This window comes from Hemibagrus wyckioides, linkage group LG20 (genome assembly GCF_019097595.1).
Source record: "Hemibagrus wyckioides isolate EC202008001 linkage group LG20, SWU_Hwy_1.0, whole genome shotgun sequence".
Lineage (NCBI taxonomy): Eukaryota > Metazoa > Chordata > Actinopteri > Siluriformes > Bagridae > Hemibagrus > Hemibagrus wyckioides.
Genome location: NC_080729.1, coordinates 7,421,045 through 7,443,550, shown reverse-complemented (window position 1 = coordinate 7,443,550; position 22,506 = coordinate 7,421,045). Strand labels below are relative to the sequence as shown.

General features: G+C 39.6%; 1 protein-coding gene across 5 annotated transcripts in view; it reads left to right on the top strand.

Moving 5' to 3' along the window:
* Positions 1–22,506, top strand: part of dock10 (dedicator of cytokinesis 10) — a 98,415-nt gene that overhangs the window by 15,166 nt on the left and 60,743 nt on the right. For 3 of the 5 annotated variants that reach the window (XM_058418466.1, XM_058418470.1, XM_058418465.1), the window contains exon 1: positions 18,534–19,238. The exons of 1 other annotated variant lie outside the window; for it this stretch is intronic. In XM_058418466.1, the coding sequence (XP_058274449.1) occupies positions 19,077–19,238 (162 nt within the window). In that variant the 5' untranslated portion in view covers positions 18,534–19,076. Of the gene's footprint in view, positions 1–18,532; positions 19,239–22,506 lie in introns of those variants that run through there. One more of the 5 variants, XM_058418469.1, reaches the window with a different exon arrangement.

The following is a 22,506-nucleotide window of genomic DNA, read 5'->3' as shown; positions in this document are numbered from 1 at the left end:
AGTACTGTGTTCTCATAATTTACTTTAATCCCAATGGTATTATGTAATAAGGTGTTATATCTATGTAATAAACACTCTAATAGGAAAATAATTAACATCATACGTTTTTATGACATTAAAAAGACATTGCAGTTTGTAATGAAGAATTTCAACACGCTCTCCATCCTGATGTCTCTCCCGTGTCAGAAGGCTTACAGCTTTATCTCTGGCGCTGGAGACTTCATCCATCTGTGAAATAAATTTTTACAGAAAACTTCTATAACACATGAATTAACATAAATTCTGTTTCTGAATTATTAGCTGCGACTATAGAGAGCGTTCGAACGAGCGTGTTGAGATAAATCTGTCTTCCGAATTACAGCAGCTGCAGTTGGAGATAATGAATCATCCAGTTGGATTGTAGTTTGTGGGAAAATCACACTTCTGGAAGGTGGAGATACATCACTATGACATGAGTACAGATTTACACACTTGTTATAACATCTGTTATAACAAGCACTGTAAGTGTCGACACGTCGATGTTACACTGAATTTTTTTAGATTGGTAGATTGTTATGAATTGAATTAGATCACCTGCATTTAAGGTTACTGAGTCTTGAGTTTGCTGATATTGCATATTTTAGGGATTTTTTGTAGTGTGTATTGAAGTCGTCCACCAGCTGGTTAGCTTACTACTGGTTGTTGATGTTTAATAGCATTGTCCTCGACTCATTTGGTGTGTAACGCATGATCTGTTCCATTAGACATGGTTTTCTTTGCAGAACAGAATGTTTCATACACACACACACACACACATATATATATATATAATAGTGCCAAAATTCTTGAAAGCAAAATAGCATATTGAATCACATGAACTGAATAAAAACTTTTAAAATTAAAAATAAAAATTTTCTGCTTTGTATTTACAAAAAAAATACAATCTTCATTATTTTTCAACCTCACAAATTCAGGTGGAAAAAATTCAGGTATTAAAATTCAGGTGGAAAAAATTCATGTACTGTATTAAAATGCAGGTGGAAAAATCAGGTGGAAAAAATTCATGTACTGTATTAAAATGCAGGTGGAAAAATCAGGTGGAAAAAATTCATGTACTGTATTAAAATTCAGGTGGAAAAATCAGGTGGAAAAAATTCATGTACTGTATTAAAATTCAGGTGGAAAAATACGAGCCTTAAATTCAGGTGGAAAAAATAGGAGCCTTCAAATTCAGGTGGAAAAAATACAAGCCTTAAATTCAGGTGAAAAAAATACGAGGCTTCAAATTCAGGTCAAAAAAATACAAGCCTTCAAATTCAGGTGAAAAATTCAGGTCGAAAAATTCAGCTCTTAACATCCGGGCTATTACAGGAAGAGCAATGGATTGCCGATGTCTTGGGCCCGTGTCACAGTGCACTTTAAAGTGTACATCCTGCTCCCTGTACAGTTCACTTAGAGGGGAATCACTTGCCGATTGGAACACGGCTCTTGTAATTAACCTGCAGCAGAGGTTAGTTTTTATTCAGTTCATGTGATTCAATAGGCTATTTTGCTTTCAAGAATTTTGGCACTATTATACTTCCATAATGCACACACACACACACACACACACATGCACAGACACATATATACACACACACACACATACATATACACACATATATACACACACACATATGTACATGTACACGCATACACACTTACATGTACACACACACATACATATATATATATTTATACATATATATATATATATATATATATATATATATATATATATATATATATACACACACTTGTACACTTATTACTATTAGGTCCTTTGAGTGTACTATGTGCTGCCTTCATTTGAGGCTGAGCTGTGGATGTGTCGTTTGTGTGTGTGTGTGTGCGTGTGTGTGTAATGTAGGGCCTATCTAAGGAGTGTATTAATAGTCTTACAGTCTCATAGCGCTCTTTAAACAAATTCCTCCGTTCTCCAAGGGCTCGCTGCATTCCTGAGTAGGAGGGCTCAATACACTGCTACTGCCATTCCTCCCCCTTTTGTAGCCACTGTGGTGAATTTGTGATCAACAGACCACACAACACACACACACACATTTTAACAAACCCCCACACATCCAAACATGCTGATTTAGTATACCACAGCATGCTCAAATTATCATGTGATTAAAAAAAAATTAGGGCTTCTCATAAATTTGGTAAAACAATGAGGGGTATTTTTTTTTCAGCAGAATGAATTTTACTGTTCTTTCTATCCATCTTTCCTTCCCTCCTTGCACTCTTGCTCTCGGCTCTTCCAAGGTTAAACCGATAGTCCAGGGGAAATGTCTCACACCTGCAGTTTTGATGTCAAGGTCAAAGCCGATGCCTGATGACACACTGCGCCGCATGATGAAAAGCAGGCCAGTGTGCAGAGAGACAGACTGTGGGTGTGTGTGTGTGTGTGTGTGTGTGTGTGTAGGGAAGATGGAGCTATGCCCAGTTTTACCAGCATTCACATGGGGAATACAGGGGAATAGCTGTAGAGATGCAAACTGACAGGATTTCTATCTAGTGTGTGTGTATGTGGGACAGTGTGTGTTTGTCAGGATCTGGAGCAGAGGATTACAGCTATGTAGAGCTTACGGATCTGTTTAAATACATTTTATCATCTATTAGTAATTATTTTACCAAATATTGATTAAAAAAATACTTATAACAAGTATTAAGTTAAAAGGTATATCATTTTCGATGAACATAAAATTTCTATTTCTTCAGTTTAATTTGACTTTAACAATGGACTCTTTAAATATACCAGTGGACACTGTTTCTTCAAATATATCAACCTCTGAGCCAAAATAAAAATAAAAAATAATTAGCATGTGATATTTATTACACAAAGTAGAGTTAATAATCTCCATTGTGAAATTTATTCTTTCTTTATTTTTATTTTTGTTTTAATAATTAATTTGAAGTGGGTTTTTTTCAACAATTTCCGATCGGTTAATCTACTAAGCATACAATTTATCCGTTTACAGTTATATTTAACGTTGTGGGTAGCTTGTACAGGTGGCCGAGAAGTGCAAAACAAAATTACAAATCCGAAAACACAATTTATTTATTTATTTATTTATTTATTTATTTATTTATTTATTTAATTATTTTTTATTTGTTTATTTATTAGTTATAATTTTTTAAATGTTTTTATTTATTTATTTTTATTTATTTATTTTATTTTTTCACTTCTCGGCCACTCGATTTTCAAGAGATTTATTTATTTATTTATTTATTTATTTATTTATTTATTTATTTATTTGGACTGACGGTAGAGTCCATAGTGCATAGTGTAAGTGCATAGTGTGTAGTTTGTCATTTGGGACACAGCTTTAATTTGCGGAGAATCTTTCCAAAAATTTTTAGATAAATATCTCTCTATAGAGATACGTATGTACTGTACAATTGTAGATTTTCCCAGCACTTTTGAAATCATTTTATTATTAGCGTTACATTATTAGTTGCTTTGGAAACTCCTGACACAGCTGGAACTATAGCCAGAGCTAATGTTAGCGACAATGAATCAACGTATTATGACCAAACAGATTTGCGAATAAGTTTAAGTAAATTAAGAAAGACGAAATCTGTTAATTGTGATTATTATGAATGAATTAAAATGCTTCTTTCATGGCTGTTCGAAAAACATTCATAGCTCACAGTTCATGCTTGATGTATTATTGTCCTGAGTCCAGACTACTTCTTCAATATTCAAAGCTAAACTACACTATAAATCAACTCGTATAACAGATAGAGAAAGTGCTAATTGCTGTATGGATGATGTGTAATGCTAATATTTTTCAGCATATTTGGCATTCAACACTTTCAGACCTGCACCATGGAGCTGAGACACTGAGACCCTGACCTTGGAGTAGAAATACATGACCTGGACTAGAGTATAAGCTTTAGCATGCTAATACACACTGGCTGCACATGGGCATCTAGGAGAGAGCACCATCTGCCTGCACTCTATCACTGGGTCAGCGTTAATCTTTCATACACATTCACAGAATTAAAACACTCCACAACGCCTCAAGAGCACTTACTGGGGTTGATTGGCTGATCAAAAAGATAATGTGTATCTCACGCTATGTGTGTGTGTGTGTGTGTGTGTGTGTAGAGTTCTCTTTGTGAGCCTTAAAAACAAGCAATTGTTGCCTTAAGTGATCGATCGATGAGATATAACTTGCATCGTTATGTTAATTTGTACAGTCTGTGTGTGAGTGTGTGTGTGTGAGTGTGGGTGTGTTGGATGAACCAAAGTGTGTGTTGCATTCATGCCGTGTGTTGCTGCTCTCCCATAAACCCTTCGTACAAACAAACAGATTACGGATTATAAACATTTCCAGCGCCTCAACAATCCTCGCTCGTTTGCCAGGAGACCAGTAGACAACTGCGGCTGGATGGGCAATCAGTGGCACCTGGGAATCAGATTTAAAAAAAAAAAGAAAAAAAAAAAAAATAATATATATATATATATATATATATATATATATATATATATATATATATATTAGTTAGGAAAATCTGTTCAGAAGTTACACTAGAAAATAAGATGAGCAGAAAAAGGAATGTTATGTTGTGTAAAGGCCTGCTTTTGGAAAAGGTTTGCATATAGCTTGAGGGTGTGTGTGTGTGTGTGTTTTAGACTGTTGTCTGAGGATCTTTTGGCAGTCGGCACTCCATGTTGGCGAGCACTTAGCATGAATCTGTTAAAAGAATGAGAGCTAAAGGGAGGGGGTCAGATGAGGGAGGCCAGGAGGAAAAATATAAGGAGAAAGGAAAGGAAGAAAATAATGTATCCCCAGGAAGCCATAAGGAAAAGTCTTCAGTGCAGTGCTGTGGTACTGTGTCAATCCTCAGAACTCTCTCAATCTCAGAAAAGGTTCTCTAGAGGTTGTTAAAAACGTTGTGGAAATGTTCAGCTCCACTATGAGGTTCTGGAGAGATTCAATGACTTTATTGGATTTATAGTGTAACTGTATAATAGACCGGGAGGTAGATGAAGGAGGGAGGATGTTGGATTGGTTGGAATTGCTGGATTTGATCAGTTGGACTGGTGCTCGGAGATCCTGTCAGGGCTGTGTTGGGTTTATGCTGCGGTTTTTTCTCCGCGTCCAAATGTTGATGCTTGTAGCTTGGATTTGGGAGAAGCGCACAGAAGTATTGGATGTTTGCAGGGCGCCAGGTCGGCGCTTGGATCGGTGTGAGAATGTGTTCTGTACTGCTCCTGGATGAGACCTACACTCCTGTTAATCCTGTTAATCTACTCCTAGCTTCATTAGTTTGCGATATGTAAACAGTGAATGCTTGAAATCGTTTCAGAGCACAGCCCATGCTCTTGTCTTGACATATATCATGCGTTTTCACTTCCTGGTTCTGTCTCCACCTCTGTTTTTCCATTGGTGGATGTCCCCATTGTGTTCATCTGTTTTTAGTCTAGCCTTCGATTAGCCCTTCTATTAATAGTCTTCGATGTGTTTGTATGTTGGCAAAGACTCTTTAGGATAATTTGCATTAGCAAGCCTGTGTTCCGTTACTTTTGTTATTACTACGGATTACCCTCTTCTGACTTCTGACTTTGCCTGCAGTGATTTTGACCACCGCTCCAGACTATGGAAATGATTTGTGGCTTACTATAAATAAAGACGCCGCTTTACCCAGGTCCTGCTTCTAAGTATCGCACATTACAGATAGTTGTTGAAAAACTTTTATGCTCAGTCCTATTTCATTTTTGTTTGAGGTATATGAGGTTGCACAGATAGTTTTTAAGATACAGGAGTCAAGTAATGGATGTAACAAACAATATAAAGCAGATAAAAATATTATTAAGCACAATTAGGGATATGTTAAAAGACACATGGGTCTGTGTTCATAGTGACAGTGATGGAATGAAAAAAATCTCATTGACATGTACATTACATTACAGTGTTAAGAAACACCAGGTGAGCCATGATATGCTATATTGCCAAAAGTTTTGGGACACCCCTCCAAGTCATTGAATTCAGGTGTTGTTTTTCAGGGGGTGGGTTTGGCCCCTTAGTTCCAGTGAAAGGAACTCTTAATGCTTCAGCATATCAAGACATTTTTGGACAATTTCATGCTCCTAACTTTGATGGAACAGTTTAGGGATGACCCCTTCCTGTTCCAACATGACTGTGCACCAGTGCACAAAGCAAGGTCCATAAAGACATGGATCAGTGAGTTTGGTGTGGAGGAACTTGACTGGCCTGCACAGAGTCCTGACCTCAACCTGATAGAACATCTTTGGGATGAATTAGAGCGGAGACTGGGAGCCAGACCTTCTCATCCAACATCAGTGCCTTACATGACAAACACACTTCTAGTGGAATGGTTAAAAATTCCCATAAACACAATCCTAAACCTTATGGAAAGCCTTCTAAGAAGAGTTGAAGCTGTTATAGAGCGGGCCAGCTCCATAATACATTCATGTGAATGTAAAGGCAGACGTCCCAAAACTTTTGGCAGATATTGTGTACATCACAAATGGAGCAAATTGGGTTACGGCTCTTGCTCAAGGCCTCAGCATTGGAACTCGAACCCTTGACATTCTTATCAGTAAGCCACAGCTTCAACCTTTGGTCCACGTCCCTCATTCCTTCATGTGCATACATTAATTGGCACACTCTTTGAAGTCCTTCTTCAGAACATCTAAAAAGATGAGAGAGAAGAATTAGCTATGGTGTCTTGGAGGTAATGGTGGTAAACTTTCACCCGTGTCAGTCACAGCAACACGAGCCAATCGTTTGCCAATCTTGTCCACGAAAGAGGATAGAGTGTTACACCTTGACTGGCTTCAGGAAGTATTTCTTAGCACTCACCCTCCCTTTATTTTGTAGCTGTCGTATTATAGTGGAGACCTGGCTGCAATATTGGGAATTCTTGGGAATTGGGGCCAAGACTAAATTAGAAATAAAATGGATGAAAATACAAAAAAAAAAAAAAAAAATCAAAACGTCATTCTTTATTAATGTCAGCGAATATTTTTTTTAAAGGCTTCACTTGATTTAACGTTAATGCATCAACTTTTCTTTCACAGCGTCAGCCATTTTCATTGTCATATTTTCATTAATGCGTCATATAAACGGTACCTGGAAGGTAAATGCATGAGTTTTATAGCGGGAGAACGGTTTGATTGACGTGTTTAGTAGTCATTTGGCTGGAAACTAGAGGAATTGCTCCGGAACTAGAGTTCACTTTCCAGATTCTCTTGATTATTCCTCTACTGCTGAACACACACACACACACACTCTCTCTCTCTCTGTCTTTCTGTATTTCATTTTCTCTCTATTCCCCATTCCCCCATTCCCCTTCATGTTCAGCTTTTATCTTTTTTCAGTCTGTTTTATAAATCTCTCTCTCTCTCTCTCTCTCTCTCTCTCTCTTACTGCCTTCTCAGCATTTCTCCTTTTCTCCTTCCCCGTCCCCACTGGGTTCACTCTTTCATAGCAACAATGGCCATGTGCCCAATTGCAGCCGTCAGCTTGATTTTCAGTCTGGATCTAATTACCCAATTCCAAGAGTCAAAGAAGGACACAAAAGCTCTGCTAGTAACAAGCGTGCCTCTTTTTCACCGTCTCCATCCATTGCTTGGAGCTGATTGGTTGCAAGCAGTTAACTCGCATCGTTTAGGATGTAACCGACACCAAAAAGTTTGTGATCTGTTTACTACACGAGATTCGACACAAGCGACTGCAAGTCATTTACCTCTGAAAACCAATTCCGATCTTGTTAGCAAGACGAATGGCAAGAGATCACATGTCGTTTAAGTAACGTCGTAAATCACTGGTTGGATTTTTTGCTCCTATAAACTCAAGCAGTGGCTGGATTGCGGTTCTTTTATAGTATCAAACAGTTAATATATCTTTTCGAGCAGTACAGTTCCCATTGGCTATGTTGTCGGCTATTGTACTCAATCCAGGTAATTAATAGAGATCATATAATAGGTCGAGGGGAAAAATTCAGTTCAGAAAGAACGAGAGAAGAGCGAGTGCTGTAACTGCAGGACAGGAACAAGAAATGAAACCAAAAGGGACTTTTTTTTTCCGGAAAGAAACAAATGATGATTGTACGCTAAGGTGAGATATGAGAAGGTGTGAAAATCACAGTGTTTTTGGTACAGAGAGATGTACAACTGGCGTAAAATCCGAGGGTCATGTGACTCAGGGGTCAGACAGGAACGCTTGTATGCGTGTGGGCCGACGGATGAATGGTGTTTGTGTGATTTCTTTCTTTCTTTCTTTCTTTCTTTCTTTCTTTCTTTCTTTCTTTCTTTCTTTCTTTTCTTTCTTTCTTTCTTTCTTTTCTTTCTTTCTTTCTTTCCGTCAAAAGATAATACATGCACAAGGACCCCTGTGAAAAAATGTAAACCAGGTCTTCTATAATCAAATCAACCCCTGTGTCTTTTGTTTTTTGTTTTTTGTTTTTTTTTTAAGTGGAAATTTCACTTCCTAGCCCTTCTTTCGTTTTCCTTTTATTCGTCATCAGTAATTATGTTTACTTCGAGTCTCCTGTCTCGCTTAGCGGACAAGAGGTTCTCCTCAGTTCACTGATCTGGAGAGACGCAAGAGGAAGGAGGAAGCTTTTGACATCCTCCATTTTGTGTGTAAAAATCACCCCCACCGTCTTCTCTACCCCCCCCCCGGACTTTTAATTCCTCTCTAAAGACACTTTAATAACTTCCTTTTATAAACAAACTCTTGCTGAGCCAGCTTTGCTGGGACTGTAAGGCATCTAAAGGTCACACTGCCATCTACAGGCAACATTAAAAGCTCAGTATAAACACACACCAACACACACACTTACACACACACACCGTACATATCATTTAAATACCATTTCCCACTCACACACTGGATACCTAATACCTAAAACTTAGCTATATGCCACTTGGCTTTAAAGTAACTACACATTTACATAAAGTATTTGCCCTCCCCCTCTTTCTAAAACTCTCACACAAAACTAGCATCGCAAACAGCTGTTGCTGCTTGTCGTATAGATTAGCCAGCACTAGATGGCACAAGATGTGTACTAACCTCACACACTTCCCCCTGCCCTGTGCACACTTCCTGACCCTTTATAACGTCCAGATTATACTTCGAAGTGTCATAACAATTGAAATGATTGAGTACAGCATATAGATTTGTGCTAATTTGCAATGCAGAAAAATATCTAGTTATAAAGTTGTGTATCAATACAGATCGTTTCAATAGTAGCAGCTGGTCATAGGGATTTCTATAATACATAAGAAAACGATGTGCTGCGATTTGGCGACTGAAATATATATTATTTAGGTATTTCGCACAAGCAAGAGTGAGGTTATACTGAATATTTGGCGCATTTATCCAAAGTGGATGAGAAGCAGCACTTCTATTCTTATTTCCTGTTCAGCATAAGATAAGAAGAGATAATACTCTTTCATGGACATAATGAAAATGAATGTACATGTCAAGTATATGGTGTCGCACATTAATAACGTAGAAATGAAATAATAACTCACTTCACATTCTTCTTCTTCTTTTGGCTTTTCCCTTCAGGGGTCGCCACAGTGAATCATCTCTCTCCGCCTCTCCCTATCTTCTGCATCTTAAACACTTGCACCCCATATCCTCATTCATTGCATCCAATTAAATTAAATTAAATGAATAACTCACTTCAGATATGGAGTAGCAATCGAATTGTTAAGGTTTAGAAGGTGTTGAGGAATAAGAGGAATAAAACCGTGTGTTGTTAGAGGAAAGAATCAACTCTGGTGTGTTAACAGGATCCCCTCCTCGTGTCAGGTTGGGTCCCAGATCACCTTGTTAGTAACGATTTTGCTCTAACAGCCGCTTCCAAGTGTTTATTTCCGTCCGGTGCGATTATTTTAAGCAGTATCCTGGAAATAGAGCACAAGGCTACATACGAAACTCACTCCTACCTCTGTAACGTATCCCTGCAGATCAGCTACATGCATTCAGAATAATTCAGAATAATTCAGTCTGAAAGGTGTGTTCACTGTTCCTAGTGTTTGTGTACTTCACCTTAACACCTTCTTATCAGCGCTTTGTTATTGTTTATTGCACTGTGTCTTTCTGCTTCTCAGAAATTTTGTGAGTGCGATATCCTGTAAGTTGAGGTTTTTGCACTCACAAACACACACCACACTAACCTACTCTCCTGCCATACGCTCGTAGTGTTTTCACAGATGTTTGGATGTGTGTGCGAGAGATAGTCACTCTGCTTGCTCTGACATGAGTGATAGTAAGTGCTGGTCATTTAAAGCTGGGAGATAAAATGTTAAAACTTGAAAGAGGTTACAAGCAAAAACATTTTGTGAAAGTGATCGAAAAGCTAAAACTCTATATAATTACTGTCCACTTTAAAAGGAACACCTGTACACCCATCAGCCAATCGTGTGACAGCAGCACAATGCATACCGTCATAGAGATGCAAGCCAAAAGCTTTTCAAGCATTAGGTGTTCCTATTAAAGTGGACGCTGAGTGCATGTGTTGTGTAATATAGTCTGTATTATGCATGCTATTTCTTTAGATATCGTTGCTACAGATAAGCAGTTTAGATGCTTTCTGAAGCTTCAGATTGTGCAGTGTGACGTATCGGTCTTGTGGCTGCTCATCTAAGCCAAAACTTTTTGCAAGAAACACAATCGATCGCTGCAGTCGTCTCTCTCAGTCGTCATTTCTCATCATTTAAAAGCCCTTACATTATTTTTATATTTCAGTCTCCGCAGTCTGTGTGTCTCGCCTGCTTGTGTGTGTGTGTGTGTGTGTGACCTCGGCTTGCCCTCGGTAATCCATCATTTTCCTAGACCAGGTGGTGAATAGGACACAGAGTTTTGATTGACGGCACTCGGCAGCCGTCTCCATAGCAACAGCCCAATGTTTCCTGCTCGGTTTCATTTGGGGTTCATCAAACCGATCCACTCTGAAATCACTAAAGAACCTTTTTACTAACAGAACAGCCCGAACACGCGAGAGGAAACTGTGATGGTAAGCAGACGTGGATGAAAACGGCCCGAGCTCATCTCCTTCCTCGCCAGCTAAGCTTGGCGTCTTTTCCATTAGCATGTGCAGATTTGGCGTGATGCAAGGGGAGGGGGTTGGGTTCTTCAAGAGGCTCACAGCTGTGAAATGTTAACCAAATCCACATCAGACACAGGTCTGGCTCAATAATGCTATGTCTGAGCTAATCTTTTGTCTCTGGTGCCGGGATTGTGAGAGAATTTTTCGTATACAGACACCAGGAATGAAAGATGAGCCTGATAAAATCGACACGGTTTACATGCTTCAGTGTTCTCTGTTTAATAGCAACCGAATTACCTTCACTGGCCATTAGAAATCTTACAGTGAGGTGAATGTATTCAGGAAAGATTGTGTTTCCTTGTGTTAGTGGTTCAGGCTCTTCCCACACACACACACACACTGTCTCTCTGGGTAATAATAGAGCCAACACTTTCATTATATTTCAAAATATTTCTGCATTACTATACACTAATCAGGCATAACATTAAGACCACTTGCCTAATATTGTGTTGGTCCCCCTTTTGCTGCCAAAACAGCCCTGACCCATTGAGGCATGGACTCCACTAGATCCCTGATGGTGTGCTGTGTGTCTGTCCATTGGCCTCACCTCGCAACTTACAGGACATAAAGGATACTTTTGATAGATACTGACCACTGCAGACCGGGAACACCCCACAAGAGCTGCAGTTTTGGAGATGCTCTGATCCAGTGGTCTAGCCATCACAATGTAGCCCTTGTGAAACTCGCTCAAATCCTTACACGTGCCCATTTTTCCTGCTTCTAACACATCAAATTTGAGTAGAAAATGTTCACTTGCTGTCTAATATATCCCACCCACTAACAGGTGCCATGATGAGGAGATCATCAGTGTTATTCATTTCACCTCTTAGAGGTCATAATCTTATGCCTGATTAGTGTATATCGCTTTTAATAACAGACATTACAAAGCAGCATAAATTGACATAAATCCAGATCCATAATGATCAACCCCTGAGGAGACAGCAGCGAGGAACAACAGCACGACTGAGATGACACGAGGACAGAAACCAGACTCAAATTTAAAACCCTTTACCTCAGACCTCACGACATCAGATATCAAGGTATCAAGCATTGCTCTTATAATGATTTATAGAAGTTTACACGAAGTGCACACACAGTATTAATTGTGTTTAAACCATTTTTCCGTATTTATAATACACGGCAGTATTTATGCTCAGCAGGTCAAGTTTATAGTGTCCAGGTCAGATAATCCACTCGCGAAAGGTTGAGGCTTGGGAGTAAACCGTTTCCTGTAAATGCAGTCAGTGTGGTGTCTGTGTGCCACCGTACACATGAGCACCAAGTGAGTCACAAAGTGCAGAATCTCCAAGTAGAAGAAGTGAATCAGGCAGGTCTGGAGGGCAAGAGTAGTTAGTGTTCCTTGAAAAAAAAGAAGCTTTTATGGTAAAAAAGGAAGTCGCTCAGCGTTGAATGTTCTACATTAAAGCTTTGGAATGTTAGTTATTTACAGGAAGTGCTCACTTAGCCCTTGTTTACTCTCTGATGTCACTGTAGGGTTAATTCACTTCATTTCTTTTTAAAGCTCTGTCAGTGGTTGTTGCTTTGCTTTCCTGAATCAGATTAAACTAAGCTTTTCATTTCCATTTCCAGTTTTCTATGAGGTAAAGCTGTCAGGTTTGTTCCGATGTTTAATTCGTGATAGGGCAACAGTGGCACAGCAGGTACTTTCCCTCCTGCCTCACACAGCCTCAGGGTCCAAAATCTGATTCTGTTTATTGCTCTGCTCTGTTGCTCTGCCCACCAAGATCCTGACCAGGATTAAGCGATTACTGAATATTAATAAATGAATAAACTAAAGTCAGTTAGCATGCATGCTTCTGCCATGTGTGTGTGTAGTTTACATGTACAAGGGTTTTCCTTAAGGTACTCCGGTTTCCTCCTCGAGTCCAAAGATATGCATTGTAGGCTGATTGGTATCTCTAAATTGTGTGAATGGGTGTGTGAATGTGTGTTTAATTGTGCCCTGTGATGCCAGACTGGCATCCTGTTCAGGGTGTACCCTGCCTTGGGCAACCTAGCAACACTGAGCCTGATAAGCTGTGGATGGATAAACTATTACATATATTTGTTAGTGGTAGCTCTAAGGGGAATATTTATGATGTATCTAGTATCATTATGTCATTAGTATATGACAGCATATTTTTGTACCAGACTCTGGCTCCTCTGACTCTACTATGCAAATAGACATCAGCTAAAAAGTTAACCAGATGCTAATGTAATGATCATACAGTGAGAGAGAATTTGAACAAAAATGACAACAAATTGTAGTCAGAAAAACAGAAGAGGAGAGACAAGGCACACAAATGCTAAACTAATCCAAAGTGGCAGGGAAAAAAACAATCATAGATTCAAAAGACCAGAATGTCCAAACGGTTTAGAACAGCTGATGATAAAGAAGGAAAGTGTCTTTGAATAAGAAGAAGAATTGAGGGCATGAAACCTTTATTATTGCCACACATATACACTATATTGAATTCAGGTGTTGTTTTTCAGGGGTTGAGTTCCAGTGAAAGGAACTCTTAATGCTTCAGCATACCAAGGCAATTTCATGCTCCCAACTTTATAGGAACAGTATGGGGATGACCCCTTCCTGTTCCAACATGACTGTACACCAGTGCATAAACCAAGGTTCATAAAGACATGGATGAGTGAGTTTGGTGTGGAGGAACTTGACTGGCCTGCACAGAGTCCTGACCTCAACCACAGAGAACACCTTTGGGATGAATTAGAGCTGAGACTGCGAGCCAGGCCTTCTCATACAACATCAGTGCCTGACTTCACCAATGTGTTCTAGAGAAAAGGTCAAAAATTCCCATAAACAAACTCCTAAACCTTGTGGAAAGGGCGGGACAACTTCAAATTACATTCAAGGCGGATGTCCCAAAACATCTGGCAATATAGTGTACATTACAACACAGTGGAATTCTTTTCTTCGCATATCCCAGCTGAGGAAGTTGAGGACAGAGTGCAGGGGCAGCTATGATACAGTGCCCCTCGAGCAGGGGATGGTTCAGGGACTTGGCCAACAGTTGTGCTGGGGCTTGAACCCCGATCCTCTAATCAACAACCTCAGAGCCTTAACAACTGAATAAGGAAGTGAGGAAATCAGATGAGTTTGCAAACCCGAAAGTGGGTTAGTACTCAGGTGTTGGGGGTCTCTAGTAGTGACACATTGACACATGAAATATTAAAAGATATTTTTTATTTTTTGTTTGTATCCTAAAGTAACCACCAATGCCCATTTCCACTCCTGTCAATCACAGTGCCTCTAGCCAATCATATGAGTCTTTGGAGTCTTGAGGGAATACCCTGATACTCAGTTGGCTGGCTTCATGTGTCTCAGAGGCTTCAGAGTTTTCACACAGAATACATTTGATGTGGTTCGAATCTGATAGTAATTGTTTCTCAGTGGTCTCATTTCAGATTTCATCCTAGGTTATGACAAATTCACATAGACAACACAACCATAATGACTATATTGCACCTTTTTTCTTGTGGTGCTATTATTTAGGTGCTATTATGGGCAGTAAGGTGTCTCATCGTTTTTTCTGTTTGCCGCAATGTTCCCCTGCCAGTCATGCTATATACAGTATGTGTAGTGGAAACTATTGATGTCATGCACAAGGTACTTGAGGAAGTGCAGACCTGAGTACAAGTTGTGTTCACCTTCATTGGAATTGTGGCAATCGAGCTGATGTTGTATTATAGGGGAGAGATGGCTGGAGGGTGAAAATTGGCAGGTGACTAAATTGGACGGGGGAGATATTTTTAATAGATTTTTATTGAGGGTAGAAAAAATATCTTCCAGTTATGTGGAGCATAAAAAACAGGAGGCCCATTTTCTTGGGACTTTTAAGCAGAGCAGTACTTAATAATAATAATAATAATAATTATCTCAGGCGTTTCAAGATGCACGAAAGTACTGAATGTGTTAAAAGCTTTAAAAGCCAGTAACTTGATTCTAGATGAAACACTAGATGAACCGTGCAGGAAGTGCTCAAAAGATGGAATATCTTCCCAGTTTGGTGTAACTCGCACTGCATCCATCATCAGTCTGTGTATATTTTCAGCTAATCCGGTACACAATGCATTACATGCATCAGACGAATCAGCTTCTTCTTAGCAGCCGTGTCGACATCCTAACAATGCCCAACTGACAGCTCTGTGCTTCCTGATATCGAGGAGAAGCTAAAGAAATGTGACAAATTGGTTTCCGGTTAAATATCTCATTTCTAAGCTGTATGTTCTGGTGCTTTAGATGCTTAAAATGGCTCTGCTTTTATGCTGGGTGTTAATAGGATTAGCCATTTGAAATCTCCAGTATAGTAGAATTCAGCTCTCTGTGCTATACAGAGATCTTTTTAGCGTATACTCTAGAGCGAGTACAACTGTTTGATATTTAAACAGGGAAAATGTAATAAAGGATATTTGTGTGTGAACTGAAGAAACAGAACTGCAATCAAAGAAATCTGAAACATGTTATATTTTTATGCCTTTTCCAAGGCCTCTGGGATCCGGCACAGCTTTAAAGGAAAACTAAAGCACTAACCAGTCATCTGTTTAGCGAATCTAATAGTGTTTTGTTGGTTGGTGCTGGGGGTTTTTTTTTTTTTCTTCTTCTAACTTCCTGTGAGAAGTTAGCACTTGTATCACACAGCTTGCACATTTACAGCAAATTTTAATAGGAAAATAATCTCAATCTCAGATCTCAGTCTCCTTAAAGAGCAACGGTCAGCATCACATTCATGAGAATTCTAGTATAGAAAGAGTGGAGACTAAATAGACAAGACTGAAAAGCTCTCTTTAGGTAGAGATGAAGTGAAGGATAAATCCCATTAGCACCATTATGAGTAGGTCCTCGAAAGGCGTTCTGGGTGACGTAGAAAACCATTAACGTAAAGTGAAAAGACCACTGTGGTTAATAGATGGAGAACTAAAAAAAAAAGTCAGAGTAATTCCATCAGTGTTAGGGGTATTATTTATAGTATATGAGCTGGCAAGTATTTTTAAAGCAGTGAATGGCAGACAACCAGAGTAGTATAAAATAATTTAGATGGAAAAATAATGCATCATTTTAAGAAATTAAACATAAATATTTTTAATTATATCATTTTAAAACATAAAAAATAATTTTATTTTTAAATAATTTTTGTTAATTAATTTTCAGTTCAGTTTTTTTTTAAATTATATTTTTATTTTATTTTTAAATGTTTTTATTTTTAATTTTGTGTGTGTGTGTGATTTGAGGTTGTGATTTCCAAGCTTTTTTATTAATTAATCTTCAGTTCCCACAGTTTTACCTCTTTTTTTATTTATATATTTTTTCTTTTATTTTTTAAATGTTTTTATTTTTATTCTTTGTATTTGTGATTTGAGGTTGTGATTTCCAAGCATGTATTTTTTAAAATTAGTGTCAAGTCAGCGCTCAAAGAAAATCGGGATCGCTTTTCAGACGAAGGCCAGTCATCTACTTCTCAAACCACACAGAGATCCATGCAGGTAAAACAGGATTAATTGATGACACTATGGGCTCCTTGTATCACTTTGGCTCTGCTGTATCCTCTAATTAAATTGTACCAGATCCAGACATCATCATGCACCTCATGACAGCATCAATCAATTTTTAATAGGGAGAGACAGTCAGGCACCCGAGGACCTGGAACAGAGTCTAACCACATTCAGCAAAGTCTGCATTGCTGGATATCGACACATGTCAGCTGGCTATAAAACTACTTTCATTCATACTAAATGCTTATTGATGGGTTTATCTTTGTAGTTCAGTTTGTTTGGATCAGCATTCAGAACATTTCCGTGCTGAACAGGATTCAATGCGAACTGTAATAAGAACAGGGCTTGAAATTCCGTGCAAAACATTAGATAACTGTATAGTCTGCATGAGATTCTTATTTGGTACGTTTTAATTATATACACTGGCTTGCATAAGCTTGCAAAATGATTAAAAAATGTACATTTGTGGTTATATAAGTTTTACCTCTTTGCTGTGGAATCCAATCTACAAGAAGTCACTAGACTATCATTAGAAATTAGTTAAAATCAAAGTGTCATGTGATCTGTTTCTGGAAGGTTCTATGAGTGTGCATGCCTAAGGAGCACTTGGACAAAGTTTTGGAAAAGTTAAAAAATATAGTATTTATGATTACTATAAAATAAAGTAAGATTTTTGTTGAATTTTCTTTTTAGAGGGAAGCATGTCTTATATTAATATTTAGAAACAATTTTAAAATTGAAAACAGGCTCAGTAATTTGTCACACAAGGACAGGAGGCAGTTTAGTATGTATTGCCAAGCCAGGGGAATAATATTGTCCAGTATTTTTTTTTTTTTTAAGCCAGTGGAATTCGTCAGAATAGACATGTGGCTTTGGTAAATGTCCGTTATTCTCGTTTACTTTTTCTTTATCCTGCTTTGTGGTATATTTGGAAAGATCTGAACTTCTTTTTTGTTTATTATTTGCAACTGTACAGTAACTAACACTATACAGATGCCTACAGTTTGTCAGACTGGTTTTTATCCAGAGTGTATCCAGAAGGTCAGAGATTTGGGAGAAGTGCACGCACGACACTTACACAAGAGATCCATGCTCCATTTTTCAGTAAATGAACACAGGTTTTGTGAATTACTGTAAGTTGCTTGCAACTGTGAACACTTGGTTTCTGCTTTCAGGGAAGCAAGCGATTAGAGCGTTTGTGCTTCCATTACACTTGATCGTGCAACCGTTCATGCTTTCTCTTTTTTTTTTCCCCTGCCCGCTATCCCATTATAACTTTTGTTTTGCGGTCAGAGTTTAATGCTGATGCATGGAAGTTTATTGCATCAGTGGGATATCTATATTTAGTACCGTGTGGTACCAAGATTTTGCGGATTTATTGCCGTATTTTAGAGCACTCCAATTTGAAGCAAGCTACAGGAAAGAAAGACAAGGATGCCTGCCAGGATTTGGCAGTAAACCTGTAAAAAATGACGTAGCTTCTGTGACGGATTAACATACAGACTCACAAGCTTCACTTAGAGTGCCTGAGAATACTTTTGGTTCTGCTGCTCATTTTTTCCATGCGATACGAGACGTTTCTCGAGCAATCACAAACATTTGTAAGTGTTTACACGTCTCCGAGACGGAGCGAGCGCAGTTTGGAAGAAGGAGAGGTAAGGAAAAGTGGTGGCTCTGGGACAGCGAGTGTATGTTTGGTGTGTTTTGGCTATTTGATCCAGTCAGCTGATCGCAAGGGTGGTCTGTGATTGGAAGATCCAGTTGTGCACAGCTGCAGTGTAGGCAGATTTGCATGAGACAAGGCTGCCAGTGTCTCCTCCTCGACTCCACTCTGCCAGTGGCTGAGTGTGTGTGTGTGTGTGTGTGCATGTGTGTGTGTGAGAGAGAGAGGGAGCAAGAGAGAGGGAGTGTGTGCGTGTCTGTGGAAGCCACAGGCTCAAGCTCAGCTTCAAGAAACCAGTGGAGGGAAAAGCTGCAAGATCTGGACTTCCAGACTTTTCTGGAGACTCATGATTGAGGCTTGTTTTACTTAGTGTTAAAGGAACATGTTTTTTGGCTCAGACAATGATGGACGGTCCTGTGATGGTGCTACCTTCCCAAGCTGGAGTGTGAGAATGGCCTCCATTGAGGGACATCCTCAATGGGGTGCTGGTCTATAGTGTCCTGAGTCTTGCTATCCATTACGGTGCATCTTCTAGTCAAGATCTTGTAGAAGGATCTCCACTGACTGGTCTACATTTGAGTTAACCCAGAATCTTAAAAAAGACCTCCACTGGAAGAACATCCCGAGCTGGGCTCCTCTGAGGTGTATCCTCGACTTGTCCCCACTGGTGTGCATCCTAGAAGCACTGTCCATTCTGGTTCATCCTGGGGACTGGTTTCACTAGTATCCCAGCCTCCATTTGGGTGCATCTTGTAAAGCTCTTGCAGGAAAGGAGGCTGGTATACCAGACATGGGTTGCACGGCTAGTGTGGTGCAGCTTCAGGCTCTTCGCTCGTTGATGAGAGCCAACTGTGCACGGACCTGCTCGGAGCGCCAGGAACAGATATCCCTGGAGGTCCTGCAATCATTTGATAGCGAGGTGGACAGCCGGCCACGTACCATCATTATCACGGTAATAAGATTTTGTCTGGTGTTCTGGAAATACAGACCAGATTTTACTCAAATTTTGCTGTCAGCAATTTCTGGAATATGCATTTTCACCTTTTGTATTTCTTCTCTACCTGTTGTGGGGTTTTTTTTTGTTGTTGTTTGCTTCATGGACTGCTTGACTCACAGACACGGTATCTATATTCGCACTTGCCATTTCAGGAAGCTAATTTAAGGTAGTTGCGCACCACAATTACCCAAGGAAAAATGAAATGTGTAATATGGGGTTATATATTGGCTCTCAAAGTGCTGGCTGGTTTCTGTGTTGGAGATCTGTTGGAGAAATATGGGGAGAGAGCGTAATGCATTATCCAGCACTCAGAGCTACTTCCGGCACAGCTGACAGAGAGAGAAAGAGAGAGAAATAGAGAGGGGGAGAAAGAAATAATAAGGCATGGCCGGGGGGATTAGGCTATGGGAATGTGGGGTTCTGTGGGAAAATACTGCGTCTGTGTTTGTGTGTTTTGTGAATGAGCTGCTCATCTGGGAGTCTGTGTGTATGTGTGTGTATATGTGTGTGTGTGTGTGTGTGTGTGTGTAGATCATTTTTCTTCAATGAGTAATTAGTTACTTCATCTCAATGAAGCTGTTTAAATATTAAATAAGACACAAAAGTCTTGTAACTTGTTTGCCTCAAAATGAGTTGGAGTATCTGCTGGCTCTGGTCAGCTGTGCACAACCTGGATAAACAGCAAAAGTAGGTTATGTTGATTAATCACGGGAGGAAAGTCGTGTGAAGGAAAACTTGAGCCGAATCCACTTCTCAAATGGCACGATTGCAATGGATAAAGATGGTTATAGTTAAGAATGGCTGATTCCCGGGTATCAAAAGATGTGACATCATCATGATGTGAATTGAGCATGCCGTGCCGCTCCGTCTGGGTTTCGCTGGACATATGCTGCTAATGTAGCTAACAAGTCAGGGAAGTCCTTCCAGTTTTACGCAAATTCTTTTCCAAAAATAGTTCGCCAATACCTTCCCAATGTGGGATTTGCTGGAGATGTGAATGGAAATGTAGGTAAACACTGGAATGTTATCTTGGCAGCCATCTTGTGAAAACTAAACATTGGTTGTTGTTGTTGTTGCTGCTGCTGTTGCCTTAACACAGTTTGGTCTCCTAATTTGAGATCAGTGACTGCAAACCAGCCAGAAACCGAAATCTGTACTTTATTTGCCGGTTACAAGAAAGACAGGAAGGCATTAGATCTTTATCTTAGCTCCACCTCTGTCAGTCTAAACCATATCCTCATCTCCATCTACTGTATGTTATTCAAGGAAATGTAATCTGTAAGAAGAGGGTCAAAGCTTTCAGGTTGCGTTTGCACTATTTTCCACTATGGCACTGGAGTGGAGAAATGGACACTTTATTTGGCAGGAGGCTTCTCTACTTCCTTTTCTCCTTCCCCTTATGTACCTCTTTAATCTTTTCTCACCGAGCCTCATGGGGTGTGTTTTATTAGAAGCATGTGGCAGGTAATACATGTGAGCATTGAAAATGTATCACATCTTAATAAATCATCCATTGACCATTTTGCGTATGTTGTGTGTCATCAAGTCTCCATCACTCTCTCAGTTGGCCTTTTGTACAATTTGTACAATTATTTTTTCAGTTAGTGAAAGCTGTTTCGTGTCAACCCACAATACCAACGTTGCTTTCGGCATACGTTCAAGTGATTTTTCACACGTTTTTTGTTGACAGATTGGCGTAGGTGGTCTGTTCTATTTTTAGCTCCAGCTTAGTGGCACGACTTCCTGTGAGGAGCCTCGACATGGAATGCTTTGCTTGGGTTAGTTCTTTGTAAGCAGCCATACAGTTTACATACGCTTCGTATTGGTGATATTGGTCATATTTTTGGGTGGCTGGAACGGATTATCTGCATTTACATTATTTATATTTACATTTATGGGGAAAATTCGTTTCGCAATACACATAAGAACTCACCTCCAGAATGGATTAAATTCGTATGACAAGGTTCCACTGTATGGAACACTAAGTTCCAGAAATCGGACTAATTCCATAGTAACAGGACCATAAAGAACGGATCAGCAGCTCCAAACAGCTCAAACAACAAGCTTTGCTAGCAATAATGGAAAGAAATAACTCAAATAAATATATAAATCTATGTATCATTTTTGACTGGAAGCTCGTGTCCATCAACAGCTCCTTATAGGTTACTGGTCAGACTTCCTCAGATTACCTCAGTGGTTTCTGGGAGGGATTTCCAGCGCAACTAACCAGGAGTTGAGCTGCCATGCCTCAATAACATCCAAAAATAATGGAATACATGTGACTGCTACACTTCATACAAAGTAATATTATAGTGATAAAGTTTCATTAAACCTAAAGCGACATATGAAAAGTCTTACACAATTCGACATTGACTATAGAACGAACTTTAGTCAATGAGTCCGTGCTCATAACTCCTCATACGTGTCAGATGATTCACTTTGGAGATGCGTCAACAGAGATCCCTCTTGTGCAGATGTTAAGTCTTGGATCACTGACATTAAATGAGAGCAAGCAGCAAGAGTGGGAGCACTGGGCAGCTACGTTGTGCACCAGTGACGGTTCGAGGTGAAATAGAGAGAGTGTTTCTTTAAATTTCACCCTGTGATGTCATCATTGTGATCGGGAATTGTGCTAATAGGGTTCCTCATTTCAGTACTCATGAAAATGAAAAGGTTTACGAGACTGAAGAAGAGAGCAGATGTGTGTGTGTGTGTGTGTGTGTGTGTGTGAGCCAGACATATGTGTGCCTGGTTGTCACTTACAACACAGAGACACAGAGAGCTGCCAACTCCATATGCTCACCATCCCTTATCATTCATCCTTCTCTCTCTCTCTCTCTCTCTCTCTGTCTCTCTCTCTCTCCATCTCTGCTGCTGATGCTTATACTTGAACAGGAGTGATGGAGAGCAGATGGTGCTTATTGCTCATTGTCACTGGTCTCACTCTCTCTTTTTCCCTCTCTCTCCCTTTCTTTCCCTCCCTCTCTCTCTCTCTCTCTCTCTCTCTCTCTCTCTCTCTCGTGTCAGCGTTTGATGAGTGCGACCGTTAATCACACACCCCTCGGCTTCTATTTTGATCCCACACAGCTGTAGTTTGCAGACATAATCAGCACTATCACTCCTCCTGCACAGCAGGAGGGCAGGATGAAGGGAATAACAGAAGAGAGCATGGAGATGCTGCCTAATGAACAGGAAGAGGGTAAAGGCTAGAATTAGAGAGGAG